Raw genomic sequence first — 25,750 nt, 5'->3', positions numbered from 1 at the left:
TTCAGAATCAGATTCCACCTTTATGGTGAGTAGGATGATGGGCTCAGAGATGTTGCTTTGCTTCCTGCAGATTTCTGACAAACAGTTCTTCTGTAGTGTTTTTGGAGCCAGTAAAAAACCCCCTGACCTTATAGTCCTCCCTGCTGAGGAGAAGTTGCAGTATGAGCTCTCCTGTTGTCCCACTCCAGTATCTGACAACAGATGTACCTTACTTATGGAGAAAGATTCATTAAGGGTCTCATGCCTCATAGCAGAAAAGTCTCTCCTGTCACATTCTTTGGTGCAGATTCTTTGGCCTTTAAGGAGAAAACTCTACCTACTTTTCTACCATTGAACATCCTTCAAATGTCTCTCTCTGGCATCTGTTTCCCACTTGAGCTGTTGTTACAGTAATTCCTGTAGGTCATTGGAAATCAAATACTGCTAATTTGGAGTTCATATTGTACAAATCACATTGTTTACAGCAAAAATCCCACGGTCATCTTGATGACGGTTTATTGAATGGGAAGCCTTCTGTGTGCACCTGGGGTAGAAAACAGCTCTGAGCCTTGCCAAGGGTGTCCCATGACTCAGTTCTGCTCACAATATTTTTAGATCTATGTGGGTGAGTCTCACTGGGTCCCCAGGGTGGTCCCAGGGAACCTGACTCACCTTGCTACACACAGCACTGAGAGCAAAGGAAACGTGGATCTGCTCGGCAGCTCGGATGTTCCAATGACTCAGGCTATTGCACTGGATCAGTGCCTGACCTGTTTGTGCCGGTCTGTGTCTCCCTCCTCTTCTAGGAGCCCTGGGAGCCATGATTCTTCAATTCATAAATTCATGGAAGACACATTTAGAGCTCTGCGCTGTGAATAAGAACCAGTTCTGAAATGTTTAATAGTCCCCGAAGTAAAATAAGCCTCTCCTGTAGGTTTAGATTCCAAGGGTCAGCTCTTCACCACATGTGCAGCTGAACTTCATCGTGTGTGTTGTCTCCACTTGCTGTGGCAGCTCGGTGCCTGCCGCTGCTGGGTGGGTTTGGGGTATTGTGCCTTTTGTAGAAATACCAGAAAAGACGTAAATCACCCTGAGCAGGTGCTTCAAGCTTCAGAAGAAAGGAAATGGTGAAGCAGAAGAGGAGGGAATCGTGATTACTTTTACTCTGGTACAGCCATGTGCTCATTCCCTTTATACCTTTTTCCTCTTAGGAAAGGAAAATAAGTTTCTTCCCTTAAAGAAATAAAGTTTGCAAGCCAGGAATAAAGAAGAACTAGGACTTCTCTGATCATCCATGAGGAATATTGTTACATTTAGCTTAGACTTTTTTTTTTTTTAATGTTTTAACAATTAATTAATTCCTTAAAATTGAAACGGTTTTGACTTACCTATACTGAGGAAAAAAAAAAAAAAAAAGCATTTTGAATCACAGTGGGTTTTCTGCTATACTGAAGAACAGCTGGTTGAGACTGGGGTATTTTTGATGTGGAAAGAAGCTGCCTAGTTGTCTTTTTCCTACTTCCACTGACCTCAGACCTTTCTGACAGTTTCCTGCATGTTGGCTCGATGCTGTTTCCAAGCACAATTTGAAGACTCCCAAAAGACAAGAGTCTCTTTGCAGTTCCCAGTTTGCTTTCTTTGTCAGACTCTTCTTTTCAAGGTTATCTTTAGCCTCGTCCAGCATTCCAGAAAGAGAAAGAAGTGTCCTCTGGAGTTTTTTGCAGCTTTGGTATAAAAACATCCCACCGCATCTTGCCATTTCTATCTGACATCCGTGACATTTAAAGATATGTTTTTGGAGCTCATCCCTCTCCATAACCTCTTGTTTAATTAGTGCCACTGGAAATACAGCAACAGAACTCGAAGGAGGCATCTGAAGCTGAGATGGAGCCAGGAGGATGGAGTGACTCTTGGGCATGGCTGCCACATCAGAATAGAAAAGTTTATTGGAAAGGCTGAACAAGAAGGGCTTTGATGAAAAGGGGAGTGGGAGGGCAGGTAGCAAGTCCAGGTTTTGAAATGAGGTTGGGAAATGAGAAAAATTCAGATTGGTTGGGAGGGAGGGAACTGGGGAGCAGAGGTCCTGGCAGCACTGCCCAGACAGATCAGTCACACAGTACTTGCCTGTGCACAGATGGCTTAGGTGAGCTACAGCTGACTTGAAACAAAGGTGTTGCCCTCCACTCTCCAATTACCAGGAGCAAAATTTCCCTGTACCTCGGGGCAGACTCAGCAGGATCATCTTTTTAACCACACTACTCTAAGGAAAGCCCTGAAGATGCCAGACCTGGGGGGGAATAAATGAGTGTTTGAAAAATCGGGTGTGTTTCACACCTCAAACTTGTTTTCTGTCAGCATTCCCAAGTTGATTGTAACTGAGCTGCATTTGTTTAAATGAAAGGGAATCCGGACATTTTCCAGGGACAGCAGTACTGGCACCCAGGAAAGAGCTGTTCCAGCAACAGCTCCGGGAGTGGTAGAGATTTTAATCTTTAAGCCGTGGCGTGCAGGTGACTTCAGTGTGACTTGCTGGACCAAGACTACAGCACAGGAAGGAGCAGGTGCTGCAAGCAGGATGAAAAAACAAATAAATTGATTTTTCCACAGTGGAATGATGTCCTCTGGGAGAAACACTGCTGCTTGTGCCAGCCAGGGCAGGAGAGTGCGGCACACCGGGATGTGCTCTGCACGAACACTGATTTTCCATGTCTTAGTTCCTTCTACGATCCTTACCTGTCTGCAGCAGCACGCAAAACTAGCAGAAGCGGTGGAGAAATTCCTTCCACGATTTTACTGTCCGTAGCTTAAAAACCCACTGTCCTAGTCAAGGAACGACTGGAGGGAGGACGGCGGCTGGCTCGGGAACAGGGCAAAGCTCACCCAGAACCTCGGGTGTGGCACTGTCTCACGGCACTGACTCACCTGCTCCTCTGGGGCTCCGGCGCAGCAGAGCCTGCTCCCTGAATAGGTGGGGAAAAGAGATTTCCAGCCCCAAATCCGCCTCCTGTTGCCTCGCACGGAGAGAGGGGAGGGAAATCCTGCAAGAAATATCTTGATGGCTTCAAGCAAGGCTAGTGGCACTTAACACTGTAGGTTGCCGGCGAAAGATAAACGCAAAGTGCAGAGTGCGGCCGCCTTCCAGCGTGCCGCAACAAGCATTCCCGAGCGTTTTCCCTCAAACCCAACCGCTGGGGGAAAAAAACCAAAAAACAAACAATAACAACAACAACAACAAACTCCCAAAAAACAAAACAAAAATAATAATAAAAAAAAAACCGACAAACCCCAAAGAACAATCACACAAACAAAAAAAACCAATGCAAACCCAAGGGGTTGGGTGAGTTTCGCTCGGGGCAGAACTTCGCAAGGGGATCAGCGAGGGGGGGCTCGGGTGGGGAGGGGATGCTCGGGGGACGCTCGCCGACTCCGCGCCGCGCCCCACCCGCATCCTCCGCGTCCCCCCCGTCGCCGCCGTCCCCCGGCCCGGCGGGGCGGGCGCGCAGGCGCAGGGGGGGCGGGCGCGGCGCTGGGTGCGCGGAGCGCGGCGCGGCCCCAGATCCGCGCTGCAGCCGCCGCGGGGGCGCCTCTACCATGAGCGGCCGCGGCCGCCCCTGCGCGACTCACGGGCACCGGGCGCTGCCGCCGCCGCCGGCACCCCCCCGCCGCCGCCGCCGCCGCCGCTGCCGCCGCGCACCCCCGGCCCCCGAGCCCGGCGCTGCAGGATGCCGGGGGGCAAGAGAGGGCTGGTGGCACCGCAGAACACCTTCCTGGAGAACATCGTCCGGCGCTCCAGCGGTGAGAGATTCCCCCCTCCCCGCGCGTCATGAATCCGTCAGACAGTCTATCCATCCGTCCGTCCCTCCGGCTTCTCGCCCCGGCGTTTGCAACGCTGGTGGGTCCGTGCCAAAGCGGCGCCTTCAAGGAACGGGACCCGCTCGTCCCCTCCGGAGCATCCCCTCGCGGTCCTTAGCCTGTTTCCCCGCGCTTCTTACACCGCAAACGCCACTGCCAATTTGAACCTTTTTCTCTTTTATGAGACAATAAATTTTTATCCTCTCCGCTCACCGGGTCTTTTTTTTTTTTCTTTTTTTTCTTTTTTTTCTTTTTTTTTTCCCCCTACCCATTTTTCTTGTTCTTTAGTTTTGTAATAATTAGGACTTGCAAGTATTTCAGGGGGTTCGAAGTTGTTTTTGCAATTCTGTGACACTTTAAAGTCTGTGGCGACGGTGCCGGGAAAGCGGTGAGGGAGTGACTGTGGTTTGGATGATGGTAATCCTGGGGCTGGGCAAATGGGTAAAGAACTGTCTGCAGCTGGTCATTTACGGCTCCTCCGTTAGGTGAATATTTACAGGGCTGTTCAGGACTGCGTGGCGTTCACTTATTCCTTGCTGCTGGGGTTAATTTCACCCTTTCTAGTGCCAAAGCACTGATCAAGAGCACTGTACACACCTCCACTGAAGTTACGTTGTGTTTGCAGCCCGCTGTCTCTTTGGGTGTGCTGATGTAGATGCTGCTTTAGGCAAGTCCTGTGCTAGTTGCATTCATTTTTATAAATATAGTTTTTGCACTGGCACGTAACTACTGAGACACAGAAGTGTTTGCACAAATGCAGGAGAGCCCAGCTTTGGGTTTGCTAAAAGATAACTCTTTGGTGAGCCCAAGTTTAGGGTGACACTTCTGTGGGGAAGCGCTGCTGTCCCAGCGTACGCAGGGGACAGGAGTGGGAAAGGTGAGCAGAGCATTGAGGAAAGTTACTCCATTTAATGTTAATCGAGGCACCAATGGGTTGTGAAATTACGCTGAAAAATGTTCCTTTCCACCTTTCCATGTTGCACAGTGCTGGATGTACCTCACAGTCACACCAGTGTGCTGTGGTGTGCTGGCGTGGAGTGGATTTTGAATTGGTGATTCATGGATTTTCCTCATGAGCAGAAGTGGGACGAGGAGTTGGAATTTGTTTTAAAATGTTGTGTGTTAAAATGCCAGCTTTGTATTGAGCTGTTTTTTGGGGGGCTTCCTCCCTCTTGTGTTGCCTCTGTCGGTTCTGTGGTGGGCAGCTGATTCCCTATCAAACCCCGTAGCTGCACCATCTCCAAGAGCTGGTTTCCCGCAATAGTGTATTTATTTCCCAGAATATTAAATGCAGGCTTAATTAATAGGCATTTATATAGCACTTTCCCTCTGACAATTTCAAAGTGTTGGGTGGAATTTAATTACACTTCATGGCTCCTTGTGGAAGAGGACGATACAGAGGCTTTCTCAACGTGTTCATCAAATTGTGGCGTAAAATGGGGTCTTGGGGCATCACAGCTGATTTCCCTAGGTCATGCAGCATCGTGTTGGTGGCAGAGCTGGGAGCACGGTTTGGGAGTGCCATGCCTTTGTATCGTGCTCTAATTAAATCACATATCCTCCCTGGTGAAAGCTCAGTAAAGCTTTGAGATATCAAAAATTGGAAAAGCTCAGAGGGCTTTCGAACATTATACTTCAAAAGAATGTATCCCCTCCAGTTTTTGACCTGGTCTACTTTAGGAGCATAAATCATGCTGATCTGGTAATTAATTCTGCTTTTTTAGTGCCACTGATGATGTCTAAACATGGTGCTAGCTAGAGAGGTAAATCTTTCCTGTTGGACACAAAGAGGAAAGTAGATTGGGAATTTGCATTTAACTCCTGTAAAATGTGTTGTGTGCTGAAACATGATTTAGTTCTTATTTTTCTCATCCAGAACATAGCCTCATTTATCCTTTAGAGAAATAGTGATTTTCATTGGATTCAGCACTGTTCAATCCAAATTCAATAGTATACAGTGGAGCAAATCTGGTTCAAGTATCTCCTGCCAGTCCTTGGTAGAAGACAAGGATTTGGTCTGCTGTCTGTCTGCTGGGTTTGTTTTCAGACCTGGATTCACCAGGTTCCAATGGGTTTTTCACTGACAATTTGAGGAATGGGATGAAGGGAAGACGGGTGATTGTTTTTTAAAATCCATCTTCAGCATTCCCCGCCACTGTTCCTGGCTCAGGAACGTTCTCCTTTGAGATTTGTCACCTTTATGCAATCCCATTGCACTTCTTGATCATAAAACTTTTCTTAACAACCAAGAGAAGGTTTGTAGATATGGGTGATAACTTCTGTTAGGGTACTGCTGGAAAAAATCAGGCAGGTATTTCAGCAGATAGGCTCTTCTTTAGGTGAAACAGAAGCAGTGGCTTCAAAATGAAGTGTTGATGGAGACAGATTACTCAGAGTTACTGGAGATGGATCCTAATAACAAAATTTATAGACAAAACTGTAATAATTTTAAAATGTGAAAGTCAGGACAGAGAGCGGGTGTAGTGGGAACACGGTGTGCAGGCTTAGTGTGGTGTCTAGCCTGGTGTTAAAAGCAATCATATATTGAATTTTCAGCATTCTTTGGGCACTTTCTGTTTAGGAATGTTGTGAACCCTTCCTTTGTACCTCAGCTTTGGGTGCTCATCGAGTTAAAACTGCGGGAGAAGCGCTCACAGTGTGCAGCCACGAGCAAAGCACCAAGGAGCTAAGCAAAAAGGAACAGGGTGGATGTCACCAGGGTGGCCATGAAATGGGGTGACCGTGGCTCTTTGCCCTCTGTGTTGGAGAGTGGGAGAGCTGGGCTGCCCTGCTGGATGCCCCTCTCCATGCCAGTGTGTTTGGGAAGGATGGAGCAGCGGTCAAAGCCATGGAGAAGTCCCACGGTGCCACCCTGCCTGGGGAACATCTCTTTTGGAGACAGCTTTACGCCTTGGAGCTTGTGAAGTGTTTTAGGTTGAGCTTTGGTGTTTGGGCAGCAACAGAAGGTGCAGGTGCTTCCCAAAGCATGGGGTGATACACGGCAGCCTCTTCCTTGCAGGGTCTTTGCCCTCATCACACCTGAGCTCTGCTTAAGGAGAGCCAAAGCCCATGGGGTCTGTCCTCAGGGCTGCTGTGGTTGGTGAAAGGGACAAGCAGACCTGTCTTCAGGGTAATCTCAGTGCACTCTCTGCAATCTTTTTTTTTTTTTTCTTTTTCTTTCTTTTAAAGCAGAGTGAAAATACATTGAGGCTTATCTGAGGCTCACAAAGATTGATACAATCTCGCTACAGCCTTGACTGTGCCCTAGATCTCAAGAGCACCTGGTGTTTTTCTGAGCTGAAAGGTGTTTTGTAAGAGCACTGGGCTAAATCACATTAAGGTGACTGCCTTTTACTGCCATTAGTATTTAGGACGTTTAATAAGGACCATCCTAAGGGCAATGTTCTCTCCCAAGATGTTCTCAGCAGGCTGTGCCCGTTATTACTGATATTATTGTTCATTTCTTCAGTGCATTCGGAGCTCCTTCTGATACTGACCTGTGCCCAGCATTGTGGAAGTGCAGAGGGTACAGAACTGGGCAAGTCTCTAGATCAGGATTGGGGTTTACGGACCTGTCCCATGGGCAGAGTCATCCAGCGAGTTGAGCCATGCAAGTCTGTCTTGCCTTCACAAATTCTAGCAGCAGAAAAATTAACTATACGTTAATGGTATAATCTGCTTTTATGTTAGAGCATGAATTTGTGGAAAAGGTGACTCTGGGGCTTGGCAGCAATCTGCAATAAAGACTGCTAACAGTTTGGAAGAGGGGATGAATTTTGTGGAAAACTGTATATAATCTTATCTGTATGATAAGAATCATTATTGGACACGGTTTCTGTTGCAATAACTCTTAGAAGCTTCTTTGTGAAAGTGGTTATTTCACAAATGCATTTTGACACTGGGATGAAATCTTAGCTCTGTAAGGCTTACATGGGAATTTCAGCATGAGTTTTAATGAAGCTAACATTTAATTCCTGGCCCTTTTCAGCTTTATGCCATGTTCCTGAAAAGCAGGAACAGACCTTTATGCCCCGCTGGGTCCTTTGGGTGGTGGGTGAAAGGATCAGCCCTGTTCACAGGTGATTTTTGTCAAGGCAGTTTACTCGGAAAGGGGATGGAAACAATTGTCACATCTGTAGCAGTAAGACACTTTTGAAGTTTTTATTCCACTGGTATTGCAGATAAAGTAAGTGTCTCTTGTTTCTTCTGTTCTTACTAGCTCGTGTAGGGTTCCTCTCTTCCAGGCAGGGATGTGGGACGTGATACTCATGGGCTTCTCTCCACTATATTAAAACAAGCTGCATTTTCATCCGGCACCAATTAAATTACACATGCTGCACAGAGAAAGTTCTTTAAAGCAAAGTACTTCAAGTTTAGTGGATGCCTGTCACTTGGGATCCTCTGAGTAAAGTGTAGAGCTCGGCAGCTCCCTAAATCCCTGCATAAAAACAGGATGCTCCGTGGGGTGTTTCCATCCTCCAATTCAGCTCAGAAGTTATTGAAGGGATGACCAAGGTGCTCATATCATTAGCACTTTCTTTGGCATTCAAAGGGTTCCTTCTGCAGTTTCTGTCACTGCAGGGTGCTTGCTGACGTGGGAATCAATGCAAAGTGGATTTTTACACTGACAAGCATTACTAGATCACACATGTGAGGGGTTTGCAGTTGCAGACACCCTGTTTCCCCTGCTTTTCAAGTGGGCTCTCTGAGCACAGATGGATTAAGCATCTCTGACTCCTGCTGAAATTGGGGGTCTGCATGGTCTAAAATGTTTATTTTACTTTAAAAAAATAGTTATGGAAGTGCCATTTTGTTAATTTAGAAACTTAAAGAATGCCATGTTGTTTAGAAAATGAAAAGCTGGATTTCTTCAAGATATGATCAGCTGCTTTGTGGTCTTATTTCTAATTGTGGCCCTTCCTTCCTTCCTTCCTTCCTTCCTTCCTTCCTTCCGTCCTTCCTTCCTTCCTTCCTTTCCTTCCTTCCTTCCTTCCTTCCTTCCCTTCCTTCCTTCCTTCCCTTCCTTCCTTCCTTCCTTCCCTTCCTTCCTTCCTTTCCTTCCTTCCTTCCTTCCTTCCTTCCTTCCTTCCTTTCTCTTCCTCTTCCTTCCCTTCCTTCCTTCCCCTTCCTTTCCTTCCTTTCCCTTCCTCTTCCTTCCTGTCCTTCCTCCTTCCTTTCCTTCCTGTGTCCTCCTCCTACCTAAGCTTTCCTTCACCTTGTCCTTCGGTTCCCTTCCTTCCTTTCATCCTCCTCCATTCCTTGTCCTTCCCATTCCTGTCCTCCCAGTCTCGCTTTATATGCCTTCCGCCTCTCCTTTCCTTCCGTTTCCTTCCTTCCTCCCTCCTCCCTTCCTGCCTTCCCTCCTTCCCTCCCTTCCTCCTCCTTTCCTCCCCTCCTATCTCCTCCTCCCCTCACCTCCCTTCCCTCCGCTCCCTCCCTTCCCTCCCTCTCCTCCCTCCCTCCCTTCCTCCCCTGCATCCTTCCCTTCCTCCTCCCTTCCTCCCTTCCTCCTTCCTTGGTCCTTCCTTCCTTCCCTTCCTCCATCGGGATCGCTCTGTCCCGTGATTCCTCCCTCCCCCCAGTCCCTCCTGCCCCCCCCTCCCGTCCCTATCCCTCGTCCCTCCTCCCGCTACCTTCCTTCCCTTACTTCATTATTCCTTCCTTCCATTTTATTTTTCTTCTTCTTTTTGTTTTTTCTTTCTTATCTTTCATTCTGTGGTTGGTGGGATGGGGTGGCGGGAGAGGCATCCATCCTCTCCTTTTGGGGGGAGTTTGAGCGCTGCTGAGCACTTGCCACAAGAGGTCACTGCAAGAGTTGCTGCATTTCCAGGTTAATGTCGAAACCTGAGACAAGGAAAAAAATTAAATTGATTTTTTTTTTTTTTTTTAGGAAGTGTTTTTTTATTGCAGTTGGAAGGAGTATACAGGAGAATAATGCCAGGAAGTGGAAATACATTTAATTAGCCTGTTTTACAGGGTGCTGTCTGGTGGTGAACTGGGATTTGAGGTTATTCTCTTAGATAGCTGAAGGAAATAGGATTTTCTGATTTGATAACGTTAAATAATAGAAGATTTTGGAGCTGGCGCTCTAATAATCTGCTTTTCAGATAAAAAATAAAAGGACAATCCTTGTTTAATCAGCACACTCAGGGGACTGGCTATTGTAACTGCCAAGCCTTGGGTATCCCAAGTGGCCAGGACCTGACTCTAAACCCAGGAGGAGTTCTGGGATCAGTCCTGTTGGAAGCTTTGCTTCAGCCACTGGCACAGAGAGGAAAACATGGGGGATGCAGCCGATCTTCTGCCCAAACAGGTTTTTTTTTGAGAAGCTGCCAGGCTCTGTGGAACTGCAGCCAGGACTCGCTGCGGGCTCAGTGTTTGCAAGAGGAGTCCTGTGTCTGAAGAGCTCTTGTTACCACAATTTTCTCCTCTGGGAGTGTGAAGGCAGCACTCTCTTCTGTATGAAGCTGGAAGTCCGGATTCTGGTTCTCCCTGAGGGTGCCTGTGTGTCTTGAGTGAGAGCTACAGTGTGCTCTGGTTTAAATTTAGTCTCAGTACGTCTCTGTTGTGTTGTGCATAATTTTAATAGAGAGCAGATCCAGCAGGGGAATTTAGATGATAACTGGGATAGGTGAGGGTTAGTTTAATTCTAGGATAAATGGGTGTGTGAGGGAGAAACTGTGATCAGAATTGTATGAAATGTCATTTTTCAGGTAACTCATAGAGATCTCCTTATTGTGTCAGAGCTCTTCCTGGGGTCAGTGATGTGCCACAGTAAAAGCAGGGGCTGTTCATCGGCTTCCACATCCCAAATGATTGCGGTTAATTTTCTGGGTTTCGAGGAGGTAAATTTCAGGCAGACTCTAATTTATCTTCTCGAGCTCACTTGCTAAATTGCTGAAATTGCTGTGTTCCCAGCTGAGTGGCTTACATGTGGATTTAATATTTCAGCCAGTGCTGGATTATTCGTCTTCTGTTTTATTTGAGGAGCATGTTTTTGGGGCAGGAAGTGGATAATTTCAGCACAGTTGATGTGATGACACCTTGCTCTGGGTTTAGCCCTCGCTGCATCTCCATAATATGAGTAGTAAATAAAGACAACACTGGCACAGAAAGGTGACGTAAAGAGTCAGTCCTTTGAGAGTTTGTTTGTTTTTGTTTGTTTTTGTTTTTGTTTTTTTGCAGGCAAGCAACGCTTAATGTACTGGGTAAATCGGTTGACACTGATGTTTTGCATGCTTTAAAGACACTGGGGAAATTATAGCTTAGTTGGAAAACAGCACAGTGGTTTCACAGACAGGAGTACAAAGTGCTGGTGGAGGTTGCTGCTTCAAGAACAGAGGTTCGTCTGCAGCCAGCTCCAGAGCTGGAGGGATGTTGGTGCCGGTTCTTCTGTATTCCATGGGGATGCAGCACGTTTTGAGCACGTGGTTGGAGTCACCACAGACAACACCGGGTATTGTCAGGGTGAAAACTCACTCAGGAAAGTTAGGAAAATTAAAAAATAAAACTTTTTTTAGTACACCCACAGAGGAGCACCACCACTTTTCCAAGATGCTCTAAACAAGTCTGCAGCAATATGCTGACCCTGTGTAGTTTTGAGGAGAATCAACTGACAGCAGTTGAAATGGTTTGGGGCTTTTATATTAGCAGAAAAAGGGCAAATTGCAGATATTTCCCAGCCGCCGTGAGGTCTGAGCTGCCTTTGCTGTGCAGTGGGAGGGTGGTAGTTCTGAAGGACAGCTCTTTGTAAAGCTGATAGAGGTAGGAATTTGTTCCTAGATGGAAACGCTGCTTCTTTTTGTTATTATAATCATCACTGTTGTTTGTGTTCTGCTACTACTTTATTTTCTTTAGAACATCTTTTCAGTGGTGACCTTTCTGAAAAAGGTCAGTTGCCAGTTTTCCTTTGAGAAGAGAGGGAATTCTCAAAAATGGTGATTTAAACAATTTTGGTTGCAAGTGGTACCCAAGCATTCTTGAGAAAAGATGATTAGAGACAATGTTTCTCACTTGGTTAAGCATATCTCCTGGAATGATTTAGCTGTTCTTGCTCTCCTGTCATTACATAACATGAATTTTACACAGCTTTAGGCATTTTGTTAGTTAAAAAAATTGCTCGCACACTGTGGTGTTTTTATTTCATTTTAATAACAAACACAAGGCTCAGCACCATGTTGAGTGCTAGCTACTGCAGGATAGAGTAAGATTAAAGGATTGCTGCTCTACAGCATAGGCTGCTTTTATACAAAAGAGCCTTTTTACAAAATAGAAGCGTGGCAACAGCAAATGCAGTGCCTTTTAAAAAATTGTTTTCCTCAACTGTGTTTTCCAACCTGAAGTTTTGCTGACTGAATGCCTCTAATACCCTGTTTCCTTGCCATCAGCATTAAACCTTGTGAATAGGAGAGCTATATTAGCTAATAAAAAGCTTGCTGCCTTCCTGAGAGAAATCTGGCAACTCTGAGACGGACGAATCTGCTGGCAGACCCTGCTTTCCTTGCAGACAGACACTGGTGTTTAGAGGTGTCTAGTCAAGGAGCACGCACAACCTACAGAGTTGTTGTTTGGGCTCCCTACAGCGCATCAGAAAGGGGAATGGGTGGAGAAGACGGTTGGTGGAGGCAATGTCATCAAGACAAGCTTAGAAATAATAAAAATTGATGTTTTATCTGTAAGGAAATGGGGAGTGGACATGCACTTTCAGTGCCTTGGAGAAATCCGAGAAGGATGATCACATCACCAGAGATTTCAGGAAATCTTCACGTGAATTTTGAAATTGGCTGCATGTCAGTGTTTTCAGAGTACAAGATACCACACCATGGTTGTCTGGATCCCAGCTTCCTGGAGTTTCACCATATGCTGGGTCAGACCAGAGTCTGTCAGAATTCCTGCTCTGTTTTCAGCAGTGACCAGTGTCTCACTGACCAGTGGAAAAGTCCCCAGTTTCTGTAGAAAAATACTCTTGAGATTGGGAGCTTCACAGAGAGAGATTTTCCTTTCTGGGCCACAGCACAGATATGGCACAAGTCTTCATTTACAGCACCTTACAGCTGACATCAGCTGTGTTTTTGCCCTGCTACTCGTAACTTTGGCTATCCTTGGCAATCCCTGTTGTGATCTTTCTGTGAAGTTGTGACATAATTAAAATAAATTCATGTGTTCTGGTGTAGGTGTAGTGGCTGGATTCAGTGATGCCCAGTTATTAGTAACTAAACTCTCTTAAGAAACAATTGTTATTGAGAATACCTCCAACAGAATACATTCTTTCAAAACTATATTCCAGCAGAATATAGTTCTTGTCTATTGGATCTGACAGGAATATGGCTATGGAGATCCCAGTGCTGGTGTCCTTGCCATGTCCATCACCCTGCCATTTCCAGACCTTTTATTGGCTCCTTTTCTTTTTCTTCTGAAGAAGGCACAAAACACCCCTTTTATCTGTGGAAGACTTGAGCAGGGAAGGAGAGGTTGCCTCTCCCATGAAGGGAGTCTGAACACCTCCATTCTTGGCTGCCCTGTGGTAACTGGAGATGGAGATAAAATGAAGTATTTTCCAGCCCTTCTCTCTTACACCTGGTTCAGGCAGCTATCTGGAAATTGGTCAGAGTGGAATTTGTCATAGACTTGAGGAAATCATAATTAAAGACACAACTGTGGTGACCTTTCTTAGCCAGAAAATCATGAATCTGAACTGTAGGAATACGAAAGTCAGGCATGCAGGTGGATTTAGTCCAGAACTGTCTGTGGATCCATCCTCATTGGAGGGAACTGCAGAAATGGACTGTCCTTGAGTAGTCACTGGTGATAACATGATTTTATAAAATTATGGTCAAAACCAGAGAAGTTCTCTTGAAATATCCTGTCACCAAGTACACGGTTTTTACTGGGTTTTTACAGCTGGGTATGGATTGGCTCATATAGAAATAAATCAGCCTGCAGTTATATTTTAGATAGAAATAGTAAAGAATTAATTGTTTGAAGAAATAATGACTCCTGATAAAATATAAGGTAGGTTAAATACAGAGTTTTGTGAATACTGAGATTTCAGAACCCAATAAAACAGGAGGGTCAGACACTGACCTGTTCTTCCTTCACTTTTATCAAGTTGCTCAGTGAGCAGCAGCATTAATGAAACGTGGATTCCTGTGGCTTTGTGCCTGCAGTTGGATTTATTGGTCTCTAACAAGAGGCATACATTGATTCAGGATTTACCATTTGGCTGGAATTAGACACACACACACAGAGATATTGGTAGTGGACTGGCAGTGCTGGGTTTGCAGTTGGACTCAGTCATCTTGGAGGTCTTTTCCAGCCTAAAAGATTCTATGATTCATATTCCTGTGCTGAGCATGGATGAAGGAGCTTTGCTTGCTTAGGAGACAAAGGTAAAAAAAGGAATCAATTGAGTAAAGGAAAATTCAAGGTGACAAAGCGCCTTCTAATATCTGGTCAAGTTTCTAATATGAATATTATGGATCTGATCTAACCTTAAAATTAAAAATACAAATATCTACCGAGATGTTTCTAGTGTCTTTTTTACCTCAAATTCTGTGGGATTTAAAAGAAAAATGAACCCACAACAATTTGTCAATAGCTTGGCTTCATATTTTGTCCCCTCCCAAGTTTCTTGTGGATTTGATCAGTTTGGTGAATGCCTTATCAAACATTTTGAGACCCTCAGGTGCAAAGAAGTATAAAATCCATAGAAAACAACCATTAAATGCTATTTATCTGGTTGCACCACATATCTTCTGCTGTGTGCTCTGTGTCCTGAAACAGTGACGTGGTGGGAATACACAACTGAGTTCATGTCTGTGGATGGGGAGGCTTTGCAGGAGGGTTATCTGCTTTTGGACTGTGACCCTCTAGGGAGCTCAGGGATGTGCAGAGCATCCCTGACTGCATCATCACCAGGGTGTGCCCTTTGTGTCGAGACGTCAGCAGAATTTCAGCCAGAGATGGTTCTATAAAGAAAATCTTTCCAAATTTATCTTGCAGCCTTGGGTTGTTTCCCTCTGGGATGAGAAATTCAGAATTGCTCATGCTCCCAGCATCTCCAGCTTCTGGAGTGTGGTGGTGATGGTGTGGCAGCCACAGGGAGAGCCCAGCTTTGGGGGGCTGGGGGTGTTGTCTCCCCTTTTCCAAACTGGAGGTGCTGCCTAATGACTAGAGGAAAGAACCTTCCCACAGTGTTAAAGTGGTAAGATAGAAAGCAGCTCTTTAATGAAAGCTTTCAGGTGAACAAATATGGCTCTGTGCACATGTGGAAAAGGATTGTCACAATTTTTATAAGGTTAATTAATTAGTATATCTAGCCAATACATCCAATAGGAAATCAGTTAACCTAGTAACCCACCCTTGGGTCAGCCCTTTGGAGCTGGTCCTAGGGCTTCTTTGCTCTATTTCTTTGTTACATCTGTTAAGTTCGGGTGGAAAACAAAATGTCTTTATCAGAAATTCTCTGATAAGATTAAACAGAGTTTCAAGAAAATGTTAGAAAAGGGTTAGCTTATTATGAGAAAGAGCAGGAAAATACTGGAAAGTATACAACTATGTATTAAAAATCTACAAGGTTAAAAATACATGAAAATATATAAAAAGCTAAAAAAATCGTCAGGCATCAGTGGAGATGTGGGGGGAATGCCAGTACAGGCGGATGAGCTCCAGCAAACCTTTTGGTCCCCAGGGGTTTAGGATGTCCCTTGAGCTGGGCTGAGTCCCAGCAGAAGAGGGATGGTGGAATCCAGGGATATTTTATGTAATGCTTAGGCTTTACTCTTTGTCTCCTGCTGCTTGTAGTGAGGGCATCTACCTGTGAGCAGAAAAGCAAATTTTTAAAGTTGACATTCAGGCTTAAAGAATATTTGTGATGGATCTGAATAAATGCCTTGAGCCTAAAAGTGTTAGATTTCACAAAATCAAAACTTCTATTTCTCCCATTGGGTGGCTTTTAAATATTTTAAAATCTGCTTTTCTGTAGAAAATCCAGTAATCTCCAGGTTATTTTTTTTCAAAATTCATGCTTATAATGAAAAAAGATAGAAACACCGTTTTTTTGGTACATGTTCCATATTCAGTAGAATAATATTTTGCAGAATGTACAATCCAGTCACAGTTATAAACACACTGAGTAGGGCATGTGTAGCTCATGCAAACTTTTATGTTAAAATCAGTATACACACTTGAGTAAATGTCTGTTGTTGTCATAACCATCTTTTGGCTATTACGAGGAAAATTTGTAAAAATATACTTTTTTTCCCTCCTCCACAAGAACTGCTGAAAGGAACATTTCCTATAATTTTTATACAGCATGATTATTAATAGTTACATTTTAATAGCTTTTTAGCACCCGCAAATGGGACAATATAGTTCCATTCCTGTAGTCAAAATGAAATAGAAAACTAACAGTAAAAATAAAGAAAACACTGAAGATTACCATGGACTACAATTTAAAAACATCTGCTTTCCCCAATGTCATCTGGCATTCTGTCCCTCATCCCAGGGATCCTGGCTGTGTCCTGCAAAATAGACTCAGACCTGCCAGGAAGAAAAAACTCTCTCAAGCAAAAGAGTCACTATCAACTTTGGGCAGGCATACAATTCAGCATTTAAAACTCAGTTTGCACATTAATTTAATGTTGATTTCAAGATACGAATAAAATAAAAGCAAAAACATGCTATCTTGCCCAGATGTTGAAAGTCAATTAATGCTTTCTAAATTGTTAAAGCACTGGGGTTTATATCAGTGTTTTGTGGTGTAGGAAGCTACTTGCATTACCAGGAGTTATCCTGTTTTATCACAAATTCTTTTCGAATGTCCATTTGGATTTTGCTCTGAAACGTCAAGATAGAAGTTACTGTCATGAATAACTCTGCAGCTGCTGTGTCACACAAGGAGATAACACATTGTACTTTGCCACTGACAACAGCCCTTTCTCTCTTTTGCACTTTGTCCTTTCAGAATCAAGTTTTTTGTTGGGAAACGCCCAGATTGTGGACTGGCCCGTAGTTTATAGTAATGACGGATTTTGTAAACTCTCTGGATACCACCGAGCTGACGTCATGCAGAAGAGCAGCACTTGCAGGTACGCCCTTTGCCTTTTTGCTGCCACTTGGGGCACTTGAAAACTTTTAATCTTCTGGGAAGAATGGTGAGGTTTTGAGTGTGGGAGAAGAGAATACAGGTGACCTTGCTGCTGATAAGTAACAGCTGTGTTAATTGCCCAATACAGCCGTGCCCCTGATGAGTCACCACTGTATCCAATAAAGATAAGTGTGGCAAAAAAGGAGTGGGATAGCTGATGAGAGGAGGATCATGAATGGGAGAGGATGAAGAAAGAGGATTTTGAAGTGAGAGACTCACTGCTATGAGGTCAGTCTGGGTCTGCAGTTAGAGCCTGTTGTTGGAACCTGCAGCCACAGTCTAGCTAGGTGACAGCCTGCACTCACAGTCTGCACACTAACACCTGCAGTCAGAGTTTAGCAGGAAATAACCAGCAGTCAGAGGCTGCAAGGGAAACCTCAAGCAGGAGCTTGCTGCAGCCAGAGTCAGTGAATAGCTGGAGTCAGAATGGCTGAGCTGTAAGAATAAACCAGGACTCTTTTCATGCTGTGATAAACAAGAAGTCAGTGTGTTGGCTTATTTCTGCCCTCTAACAAGAGGACTGCTGTAACATCTTGGGAGAAGGGATTGAGGTAAGAAAGGCATTGTTTTGCAGATATTGTAGTCTTAAAACTGGCTTTAAATGAAACTAGCAACTTAGACAGAATATGGTAAAGCACCTTGAAATTTATCCTGGCTAGTGTTGGTGAGAATATGTCTAGTTAATGATCCAGTAAAGAGAGGGGGGGTTTAGGTAATGCAGTTCGAAGGCACTTGTGCTAGATTGTTCTGAGTTCTGCTGTTACCATGCCATGAGTCAGGGGCTCTTCTGTAGCCCACGCTAGCCCCTGTTATTAAGCATGCACAGAGCCCAGTAATACACAAAGTGCATCTTTATTCCCAAGAGAGTGATTAGGCTGCTGATATATTTACTCTAAGCATTGCAGCTTTATGGCTTTTTTTCTTTTATTGGTGGACTTTCAGGAGCAAGCAGCTGTGATTTGTGGCTGGATGTGCATTTGAGCCTTGCCTGCTGTATTCTTTAGAAAGAGATGCTTTTGGGGTGGGACTGGAGCCCTGATGTGTGTGAGCAAAGCAAAAAAAGGGCAGAGGCAAGAAGGGAGGGCTGAATAGAAATTTGTGTAGGTTTTCCCTTTCTGCCTTCAGGGAGCAACTGATTCCAGGCATTGGGGAGAGGGGATGGAGCATCTGGAAGGCCAGGTTGGATGGAGGAAGGCATCCCTGCCCACAGCAGGGGGTTTGGATCTTTAAGGTCCCTTTCAACCCAAACCATTCTGTGATCTGCAGTGATAATTTCTGGGAGATGATGCTGCCATGCACTATTGGTCAGCTGATGCTTCAGCTGGTAGGAGCAGGGTGGGCAGTGAGCCTGTCCCTGGATGGCAGTCACTGCTTTCTCCAGGAAGCAACAGATGCTAGTGTGTGGTCACTGCTCTCATCTGCAGGGAAGAGGAAGAAGCAAGATCTAGGATTGCTCTGTGCAGCCAAATGTCCTCTCAGGGGTGAGAGGCAGGAGATGGACACGAGCTGTTGAAATGAAATTTTCATTCACACAGTAGCAGCAGAGTCAATACACTCCGTGGGGCTGAAGGAAACAGCCTGATCACGGCTGCTCTGGAGATGCATACACACTTTCCCCTTTGCTCTCTGCCACCCTTTATATCGAATTGTCTGTGTTTGCTGTGAGCCGGTGCTTTTTATAGCCTGTGCACGTTAAAATAATTACAAATACAGAATGGGATTGTAGGAAATTGTTGAGGAAGGGACGGTTTAGCAATACCTGTCTGATAATGATGTGCATGTGCCTCAAATATTGAGGGGACCAAAAGGTTTGTTCTACCTGGGTGCTTATTGTGAACGTGATAATCCCGTTAGCATTTACAAGGATCCTGTTTTGAGCACATTGAATCAGGTCATTGAGGTGAATCATACAAATTCAGGAGGAATTACTGTGGAAAATGGAATTGGTAGCAAAGATTTTTTTTTTTTTTTTTTTTTAATCTTCATTCTAGACACTAACCGCTGGATTTTGAGGGGAGCCCTCTCTACACTCGAAGCATGTCCAACACTGTTGTGTCTGGCTCTTGGACAGGTTGGATGGGGCTTTGAGCAAACTGATCTGGTAGAAGGTGTCCTTGCCCATAGCCGGGGTCGGAACGTGATGGCCTCTACGGTCCCTTCCAACCCAAACCATTCAGGGATTCTATGAGTTGCATGTGCAGAGTGATGTTTCTAACTTGTTAGGAGGCACTCCAGACCTGTGAGAGCTGGACAGATTTTGGATTAAGTGAGAGCTGGACAGATTTTCAGTGTAGGTAACATGGAACATGCAGCCTTCCAGAGCAGTTGGAGCTGCTCTCTGATGAGAGACATGGAGACGATGAGTCTTAAAGGCCAATGGTGCCTGCTTATACTACTCAGCAGAGTGTCACTGAAGGGATTTTTTTTATATCTGGGGCTATTATTTACAGTATTTTCTGAGTCAGGCTCCCAGTCCAGTTTTGCCGTTATGCCCAGATCATGTTACATTATACATAAAATTTGCTTTATATTTAGGGTTTGTTTTACTGCTCTAAGACAAGTGCTTTGGGTAAAGAGTGCTGTGGTGCCACCTCCTAATTGCATGTTTCGGAAGGGTCTGCTTTTCAATGCCAAGAATCCAACCAAATTAAATATACAGATACAAAGGATATAAGTCTAGCCCCTGATTCAAGTTGTTTTTATTACTGATCATGAGTGTGATAAAGGACAATTAATAAATATTGAAGTGATTGGTCAGTTGGCCTCAGGCTATAAGTGCCTCAAAATCATCTTTCAGCCATACTTTTTTCCTGGTAGTCCAGTGAGAATTCATTATATTCTCTTTCCCACCCCATCGCCTACACTGGGACTGTTCATATGCTGTGCAGCTTTGGCATTCATGGACATGGTTTAGTGATGATCTTGGCAGTGTTCGGTGAGCAGTTGGATCTGATGATCTTAAAGGTCTTTCCCAACCTAAATTATTCTCTAGTTCTGTGATTTTTAAGTCTTCGCTTAAAGACTTGGTCTTGCCTGATAGAGATCACAGGGAGGGTAGATCAACTGAAGGCACTGGAGGTGTGAGTGATTTTTGTTCCAGCTCAGGCAATGAGTTAGTCCTGTGATAGGCTGGTAATTCCTTTGATTTTGCACCTCTCTTATCTTTTTAATCAACAATATGCCCACTGGCAGGAAAATCCCTTAGAAATCCCTCAGTATGAGTGCCAGTCTCCTTAGTTTCACAGGCACTACATAAAAAACACATTGTACATAGAAGTCAGGCTGTGTTGGGTGATGGGAGTTGATATGTGCTCTTTCTGAGCTCACATGGCACTCAAAATTGCATGTGTAAGTTGGGCTGAAATATAGAATAGTTGGTATAAGCGAGTGCTAAAATGCATAGAATCTTTAGGTGGAAGGACTTTCATCTGCTGTGCCAGATGAAACGAGCTGACAGTCCAGGAGGGATGGGCATGTGTGACTGAGATGCCTCCAACCTTCATTTAACCAAAAAAAACCCCTTGCGTGGAGGCATATCAGTAGGTCTGCCAGCATCCAGGAAAATCACTGGTTTCGTGCCCAGCTGTCCACAGACATGACCATGTGTGTCTTCATGAACACACTGAAAGAATAAACAGTTGTAAAACACTGAAATGCAGTTTAATGTTGCAAATTATATCAATGTTTTCTAAATATTGCTTTTTATCAGCTAAGCTCTGTGATTTCATCATGCCTTTGGAAGAGCAGGCATCCTTTAATGGGCCTACTCTGGGATTTGACATTTGGCATTCACTCCAGGCTTTGCTTGCCTTTCCTTGCACATGGGATTTTTCACAGCCTCTGTTCCCACTGGAACACTTGGTCCATCTCTGCATCTCTGTTCTGCCTTGTTCTGATTTACTGCCCTGACAAGTGGGGTTAAAAAACAGTCTGCAAGGGAAATCCTCGCTCCAGTGAAGCCAATGGCAAAATTCCCACTGTGCCTGAGAAATGAGATTATGCGTGGTGGGTACAGCTGGGCTTGAAAAAGGTTAGATTTGGTGCTGGGATGGCACCTCTGTGGCCTGGTTTTTGTGTGTCCTTGCGGTGCCAAAGCTGTGCAAAGAAGCCCCACTGAGGATGCCTGTGGGATTCCCAGAGCGGCACCTCAGAAATGGTGTCTGCTCTTCACCTTGCAGGGTTTTAAAGCTATGGAGGTGTTATCTGTATTTGCTGTTCCTCCTGGGTGGATGTTTGTCTCTTGTAATTGGTGCTCTGACTGCTTTTGATGAAGAGAGCTGTAAATTTGGTGTAGGGTTGGATGCCTTCTGTGCTTCACTCTTCCTCTGTCATGGATATTTCCTCTCAAACAGCTGTTACTGCCCTGCAAACCCAGACCTGCTCTGATGCTGCTGCTCTGCATCCTGGCAGAGGACAGAGGAGCACGATGTGAAACTTCAGACGAGGCTTTTCTGTGACAAGAGATGCTTTAAGAGGCAGGTGGGAGCCCAGGTGTCCTAAATGACAACTGGACTGTTTTAGAGGTGGAGAAAATAATTAAGATTCTGCCTCTCTCTGTGTATTTCAGCAAGTCTGGCTTCTCTTTGATAAGTGTGTTTTCTATGTAGTAAGATTCCCAGTAGCAGAATGGTTTTGATATTTATGCCTTGTACAGTTTGCGCTGAAGACATTTGACAAGCACTAAATAACAAAAAAAAAGGCAGAAAAAGACAGTGATTGACTAAAGAAGTAGGAGTCCCTCCATGTGTACAAAATAGGACAGACTAAATTAAATTAAACTTGTGATAAGCAAAAATCTTATATAACTCATGCAGTGAAAGGCACTGAGGTTCCTTTGGTGCTGTTAAAAATTGCCTTCTGAAAAATGTTTTTATTGTTCCAGAAGTCTTTAAAATGTCTCTTTATGTGTGAATATAATATAAGATTTAAGCATTACAGGTTTACTGCAACAATAAGCTGCCTGTAATTTAAAACATAAAGTGGATTGATCATGTTCTGCAGCACTAACTGGTATCGTCCACCTCTCATCATCAAGTAGGGTTTGTCGTTTTAACACTAATTAATGACGACTTTCTGTATTATAAGTCATGCAAAATCAAGCACTTCAACAAATTCTTGCCATTTTTTCCTTCAGGACTGAGAAACATTGTTTTGAGTCCCAGGAAAACAACAAAAAAAAGGATGCATTGGAGCATTAAAAAAGGCATAGATTAAAAAAAATTAAAAATTGAACACTTTTTGATGTCATCTCATGTATAAATGTGTAAAAGGTCTATCTGGTGAAATGGGGAGAGAAAGGCAGGTCATTTGAAAACAAGCAGTAGGCTGTGTTCTGCATGTCCTCGAGACAGCTGTGCATGTTAATGATAACGAGGACATTAATGAAGCCTGGGTAAAACCATTCCCTGCTGTCAGCTGCTGTGGTGGCATCTCCTTTGCTGTCCCAAAGGTGACAATTTTGCCATGCCATTTACAGAGTCACAGAATCATTTGGGTGGGGAAAGACCTCTGAGATCATCAGGACCAACCCCTACCCCAGCAGTGCCACCTTCACCACGAAGCCACGTTCCCAAGTGCCACATCCTTGTGTTTTCTGAATGCTTCCAGGGGTGGAGATTCTGCAGCATTCCCGGGCAGCCTGTTCCAGTGCCTGACCACCCTTTCAGTGATGTTTTTCCTAATATCCAATCTAATAAATGCCTGTGCCTGTGTTACCTGTGAAGAGGCAGCTGTAGTGACACTCAGATGTTGCAGCCACGCTGATGCTTCCATCATCCAGACCAGGCATCACCTTGTTGTGGGAGCAGCTCCACTGCCTCCATGGGCTGGCTGTGGAGAGAGGAAGATTCATGGGCTGGCCTTCATTGAGTACTTTAATGCTTGCTGAGCCTCTAACCACTGTGTTGTTTTATTGTTTCTTTCAGAGCAGTAGACATAAAATAAATGTTTATTGAACCTTTGGAGGTCTGTTGATCAATAAGAGAAGCTGCACTGAAACCACAGAGGCACTGATAGCTTTCTCCTTTCCTATTCTCAGGGTTTTGTGTTGGAGGTTTCAGCTGAGGCTCAAACTGTTTGTGAACTAAGAGAATGGAGGGGAAAAAAAAGTCTGATCAATTAAAAGTATATTCATCCAAGTGTCTGAAAGCTTTTATCTGATGTTCCATTTTCCTTCAGTTCTGTAATTGGGAATTTGCACAGAGCAGCCGTCACTTATTTTTAATCCAGGTTGAGAATGACAATAAAAGCTTGTCAGTTTCCTTGCAAAGGATGTCAAAAGTAAGGTCAGGGGGTTGGGTTTGCTTACACCACCTGGAGGTGTGACCTGGAAAAGAATGCAAAGATGAGATGGCTAAGTGGCAAGAAATAGCAGAGTTAAAATTAAATTTTTATATTCTCAGCCTGCAGAGAGGTGAGTCTCCAAAAACATTTTAGTGTTTTCCACTGAACTATTAAAGAAATGCAATATACAGTAAGGAAAATGAGGATGAATTTGGTTGTTTGGTAATAGTGCAGACATAACTACACATTGCAGTCATTGCTCCTCGCTGTTTAAATCCTACCTCTATTTCTCTTGGTATTTAGTAAAAGAATTCCAGTTATCTTATTGTCCTGGGTGCATCTTGACAAGATTAGGTTTGCAGCCATTGGTTCAGCCAACAGCCTTTACCTGTAGTAGCTTACATCCCTCCTCCAGAAGGATTTTCAGGAGGGTTTAACAAAAAATTTGGGAGATTTTGGAGGCTTTGTTCATTTTTCTCTTGTTTTGACAGCAATGCTGTCATGGCCTGCAGCTGTGGTGATAATGGTTTCATAAGCTGTCAGCTCTTTCTCTAACCATATATCCTTAAAGATTTACTCAGTGAAGCACTTAATGAAGCGTTATGTTGGATTTATTTGCAGTCATTTACAGTAAGAAGGTGGTCATGGTTACTCGCTACTGTAGGTGTCCTTGTCACACTCTGAATATTTAAATGAAGTGTAAATCATAATTAAACCTTGGTAAATGACAGTTCGTAACATCTTCAATGCTTTTGCTATTTAAAGTGACTGTAACAATGTTGTTGCTTGTCTAGAAAAAGAGATTTTTTTTTTTTCCAGTTTTATGTATGGTGAATTGACAGACAAGAAGACCATTGAAAAAGTCAGACAGACTTTCGACAACTATGAGTCAAACTGCTTCGAAATTCTCCTCTACAAGAAAAACAGTATGTATATATTTATGTGTGGTGCTGGGAGTGAAAAAGCATATTTAAAGCGTGTAATAGACTGAAAGAAATTTTCATTTTGACATATGGGTAAATTTGGGGCAAGATTTGGAGAAGAAGCAGGTATTTCGGTTGCCAGAGCTCAGAAAGAGAGCTCTCTTTTCAGGCCAAGCATTCAGATTGCCAAGAATAGTAGTTGTTCCCTGCTGTCTTTAGTCTGACTCCCTCTTTCAAAGATATGTTTGGTTTTGAGAATTGTTTCCCTGAAGGGAAACTGACTGGGTTAAGTGAAAAGAAATGCGGAATGAGGTTCCCCCACATCCCTCAGGAAACTCCCCCATGTCTCCACGAGTGAGAGCCCGGGCCCTGGCTGCTCCCGGCGGTGTCGAGATAACTCCGTGGTTGTAAACCAACACGTGCGAGCTCTGGGAGAGTACTAGGCCTGGCACATAGCCCAGGGATTAGTTAGAAAACCAGGGGCTTCCACAGCTTAGTGAAATTCTGTGTTCCTTCTTGGTGCCATTGGGTTTGCAGGAGGTTGCCAGAACTGGAGATTTTCTTCATTTTGTCTTAACCACGAGCCGTTCCAGTCGTGTTCTCTGTCCTGGGCAGCAGTGGCTTGTTGACCTTAGAGCACATTGTGAGCACGGCCCGTGCTGTTGTGTGGCCTCACGCTGGACTTGTGCATGGTGGACGGATCTGCTGAGCTGCTGGTTGCAATCCCTGCTGTTGTCAGTGGAAATGAACGGCCGCCTTCACTAGCACAGACCATCCTCCCAGGGTAGAAAGCCAAAACTCAGATTAAATATGCTCCAGTAAAGCTGGTTCCTGTGCTCTGCACAGAATTAGTCCAGTTCACTGTGTTGGCAGCCAAGAGCAGCCAGAGACCACTCCTGATGGAGATGTTCCCTTCAGTTTGGCTCTCAGTGCCCTGTACAAGGTGCAGGTACTGTGGGGCTGGGGATATTCTCCCCAGGTTCACCTGCCTGGAGCCCAGAATCTGAGGCCATGCTTCCCCTGGGTGGGCTTTGCTGCTGGCATGGGATTACCAGAGCTTTTCCCTGCGTGCTGTGGCTGAGGGAAGGGAATGTTGTGCCTCAGGAAAGAGCTCTCTGTGCCTGACTGCCCCATTTCACTGCAAACTCACCTAAACCTTTCATGACATTGAAGGGAGCGTCCTGGACACCTCCTCTTACACTTTACCTCTGTTTTCCCTTTTTAGACTAAATCTTCCTGTGTGGGCACTAAAATAGCAGGAAATGCCTGTAGAGTTCTCCAGTTCTGCCTGCATCAAGGCATTTTAGCAAAGATGTTCATTAAAGAGAGAAGCCAGAGCAGCTCTGCTGTCCAGCTGTTCCTGCAGGTGCCCAGGGGAGCCCTCCAAATGACCTCTTCTTGGTTCCTAAGTGTATAAATGTGTCTGTTCCATAGATTTGCTGCTTCTCTTCCTGTTTCCTGTGCAGCTCACCTGGATGCCACCTCACATCAGGGGAATTCCCTGGGACAGTTTCATGCTGGGTGTCTTTGCCGGTGGTGGTGCCCAGCGCTGCCATGCCCTGTGTCT

At 44.6% G+C, this 25,750-nt stretch overlaps 1 protein-coding gene across 1 annotated transcript in view; it reads left to right on the top strand.

Moving 5' to 3' along the window:
* The first annotated feature begins 3,680 nt into the window (after window positions 1-3,680).
* KCNH5 (potassium voltage-gated channel subfamily H member 5) overlaps window positions 3,681-25,750 on the top strand; it is a 151,678-nt gene continuing 129,608 nt past the window's right edge. Inside the window, exons 1-3 of the mRNA XM_040068574.2 lie at window positions 3,681-3,774; window positions 16,796-16,919; window positions 24,080-24,186. Of these exons, the coding sequence (XP_039924508.1) occupies window positions 3,702-3,774; window positions 16,796-16,919; window positions 24,080-24,186 (304 nt within the window). The 5' untranslated portion in view covers window positions 3,681-3,701. The remainder of the gene's footprint in view (window positions 3,775-16,795; window positions 16,920-24,079; window positions 24,187-25,750) is intronic.

Source organism: Hirundo rustica, chromosome 6 (genome assembly GCF_015227805.2).
Source record: "Hirundo rustica isolate bHirRus1 chromosome 6, bHirRus1.pri.v3, whole genome shotgun sequence".
In the NCBI taxonomy this organism is placed as follows: Eukaryota; Metazoa; Chordata; class Aves; order Passeriformes; family Hirundinidae; genus Hirundo; species Hirundo rustica.
This window is presented reverse-complemented; position numbering and strand designations above follow the sequence as displayed.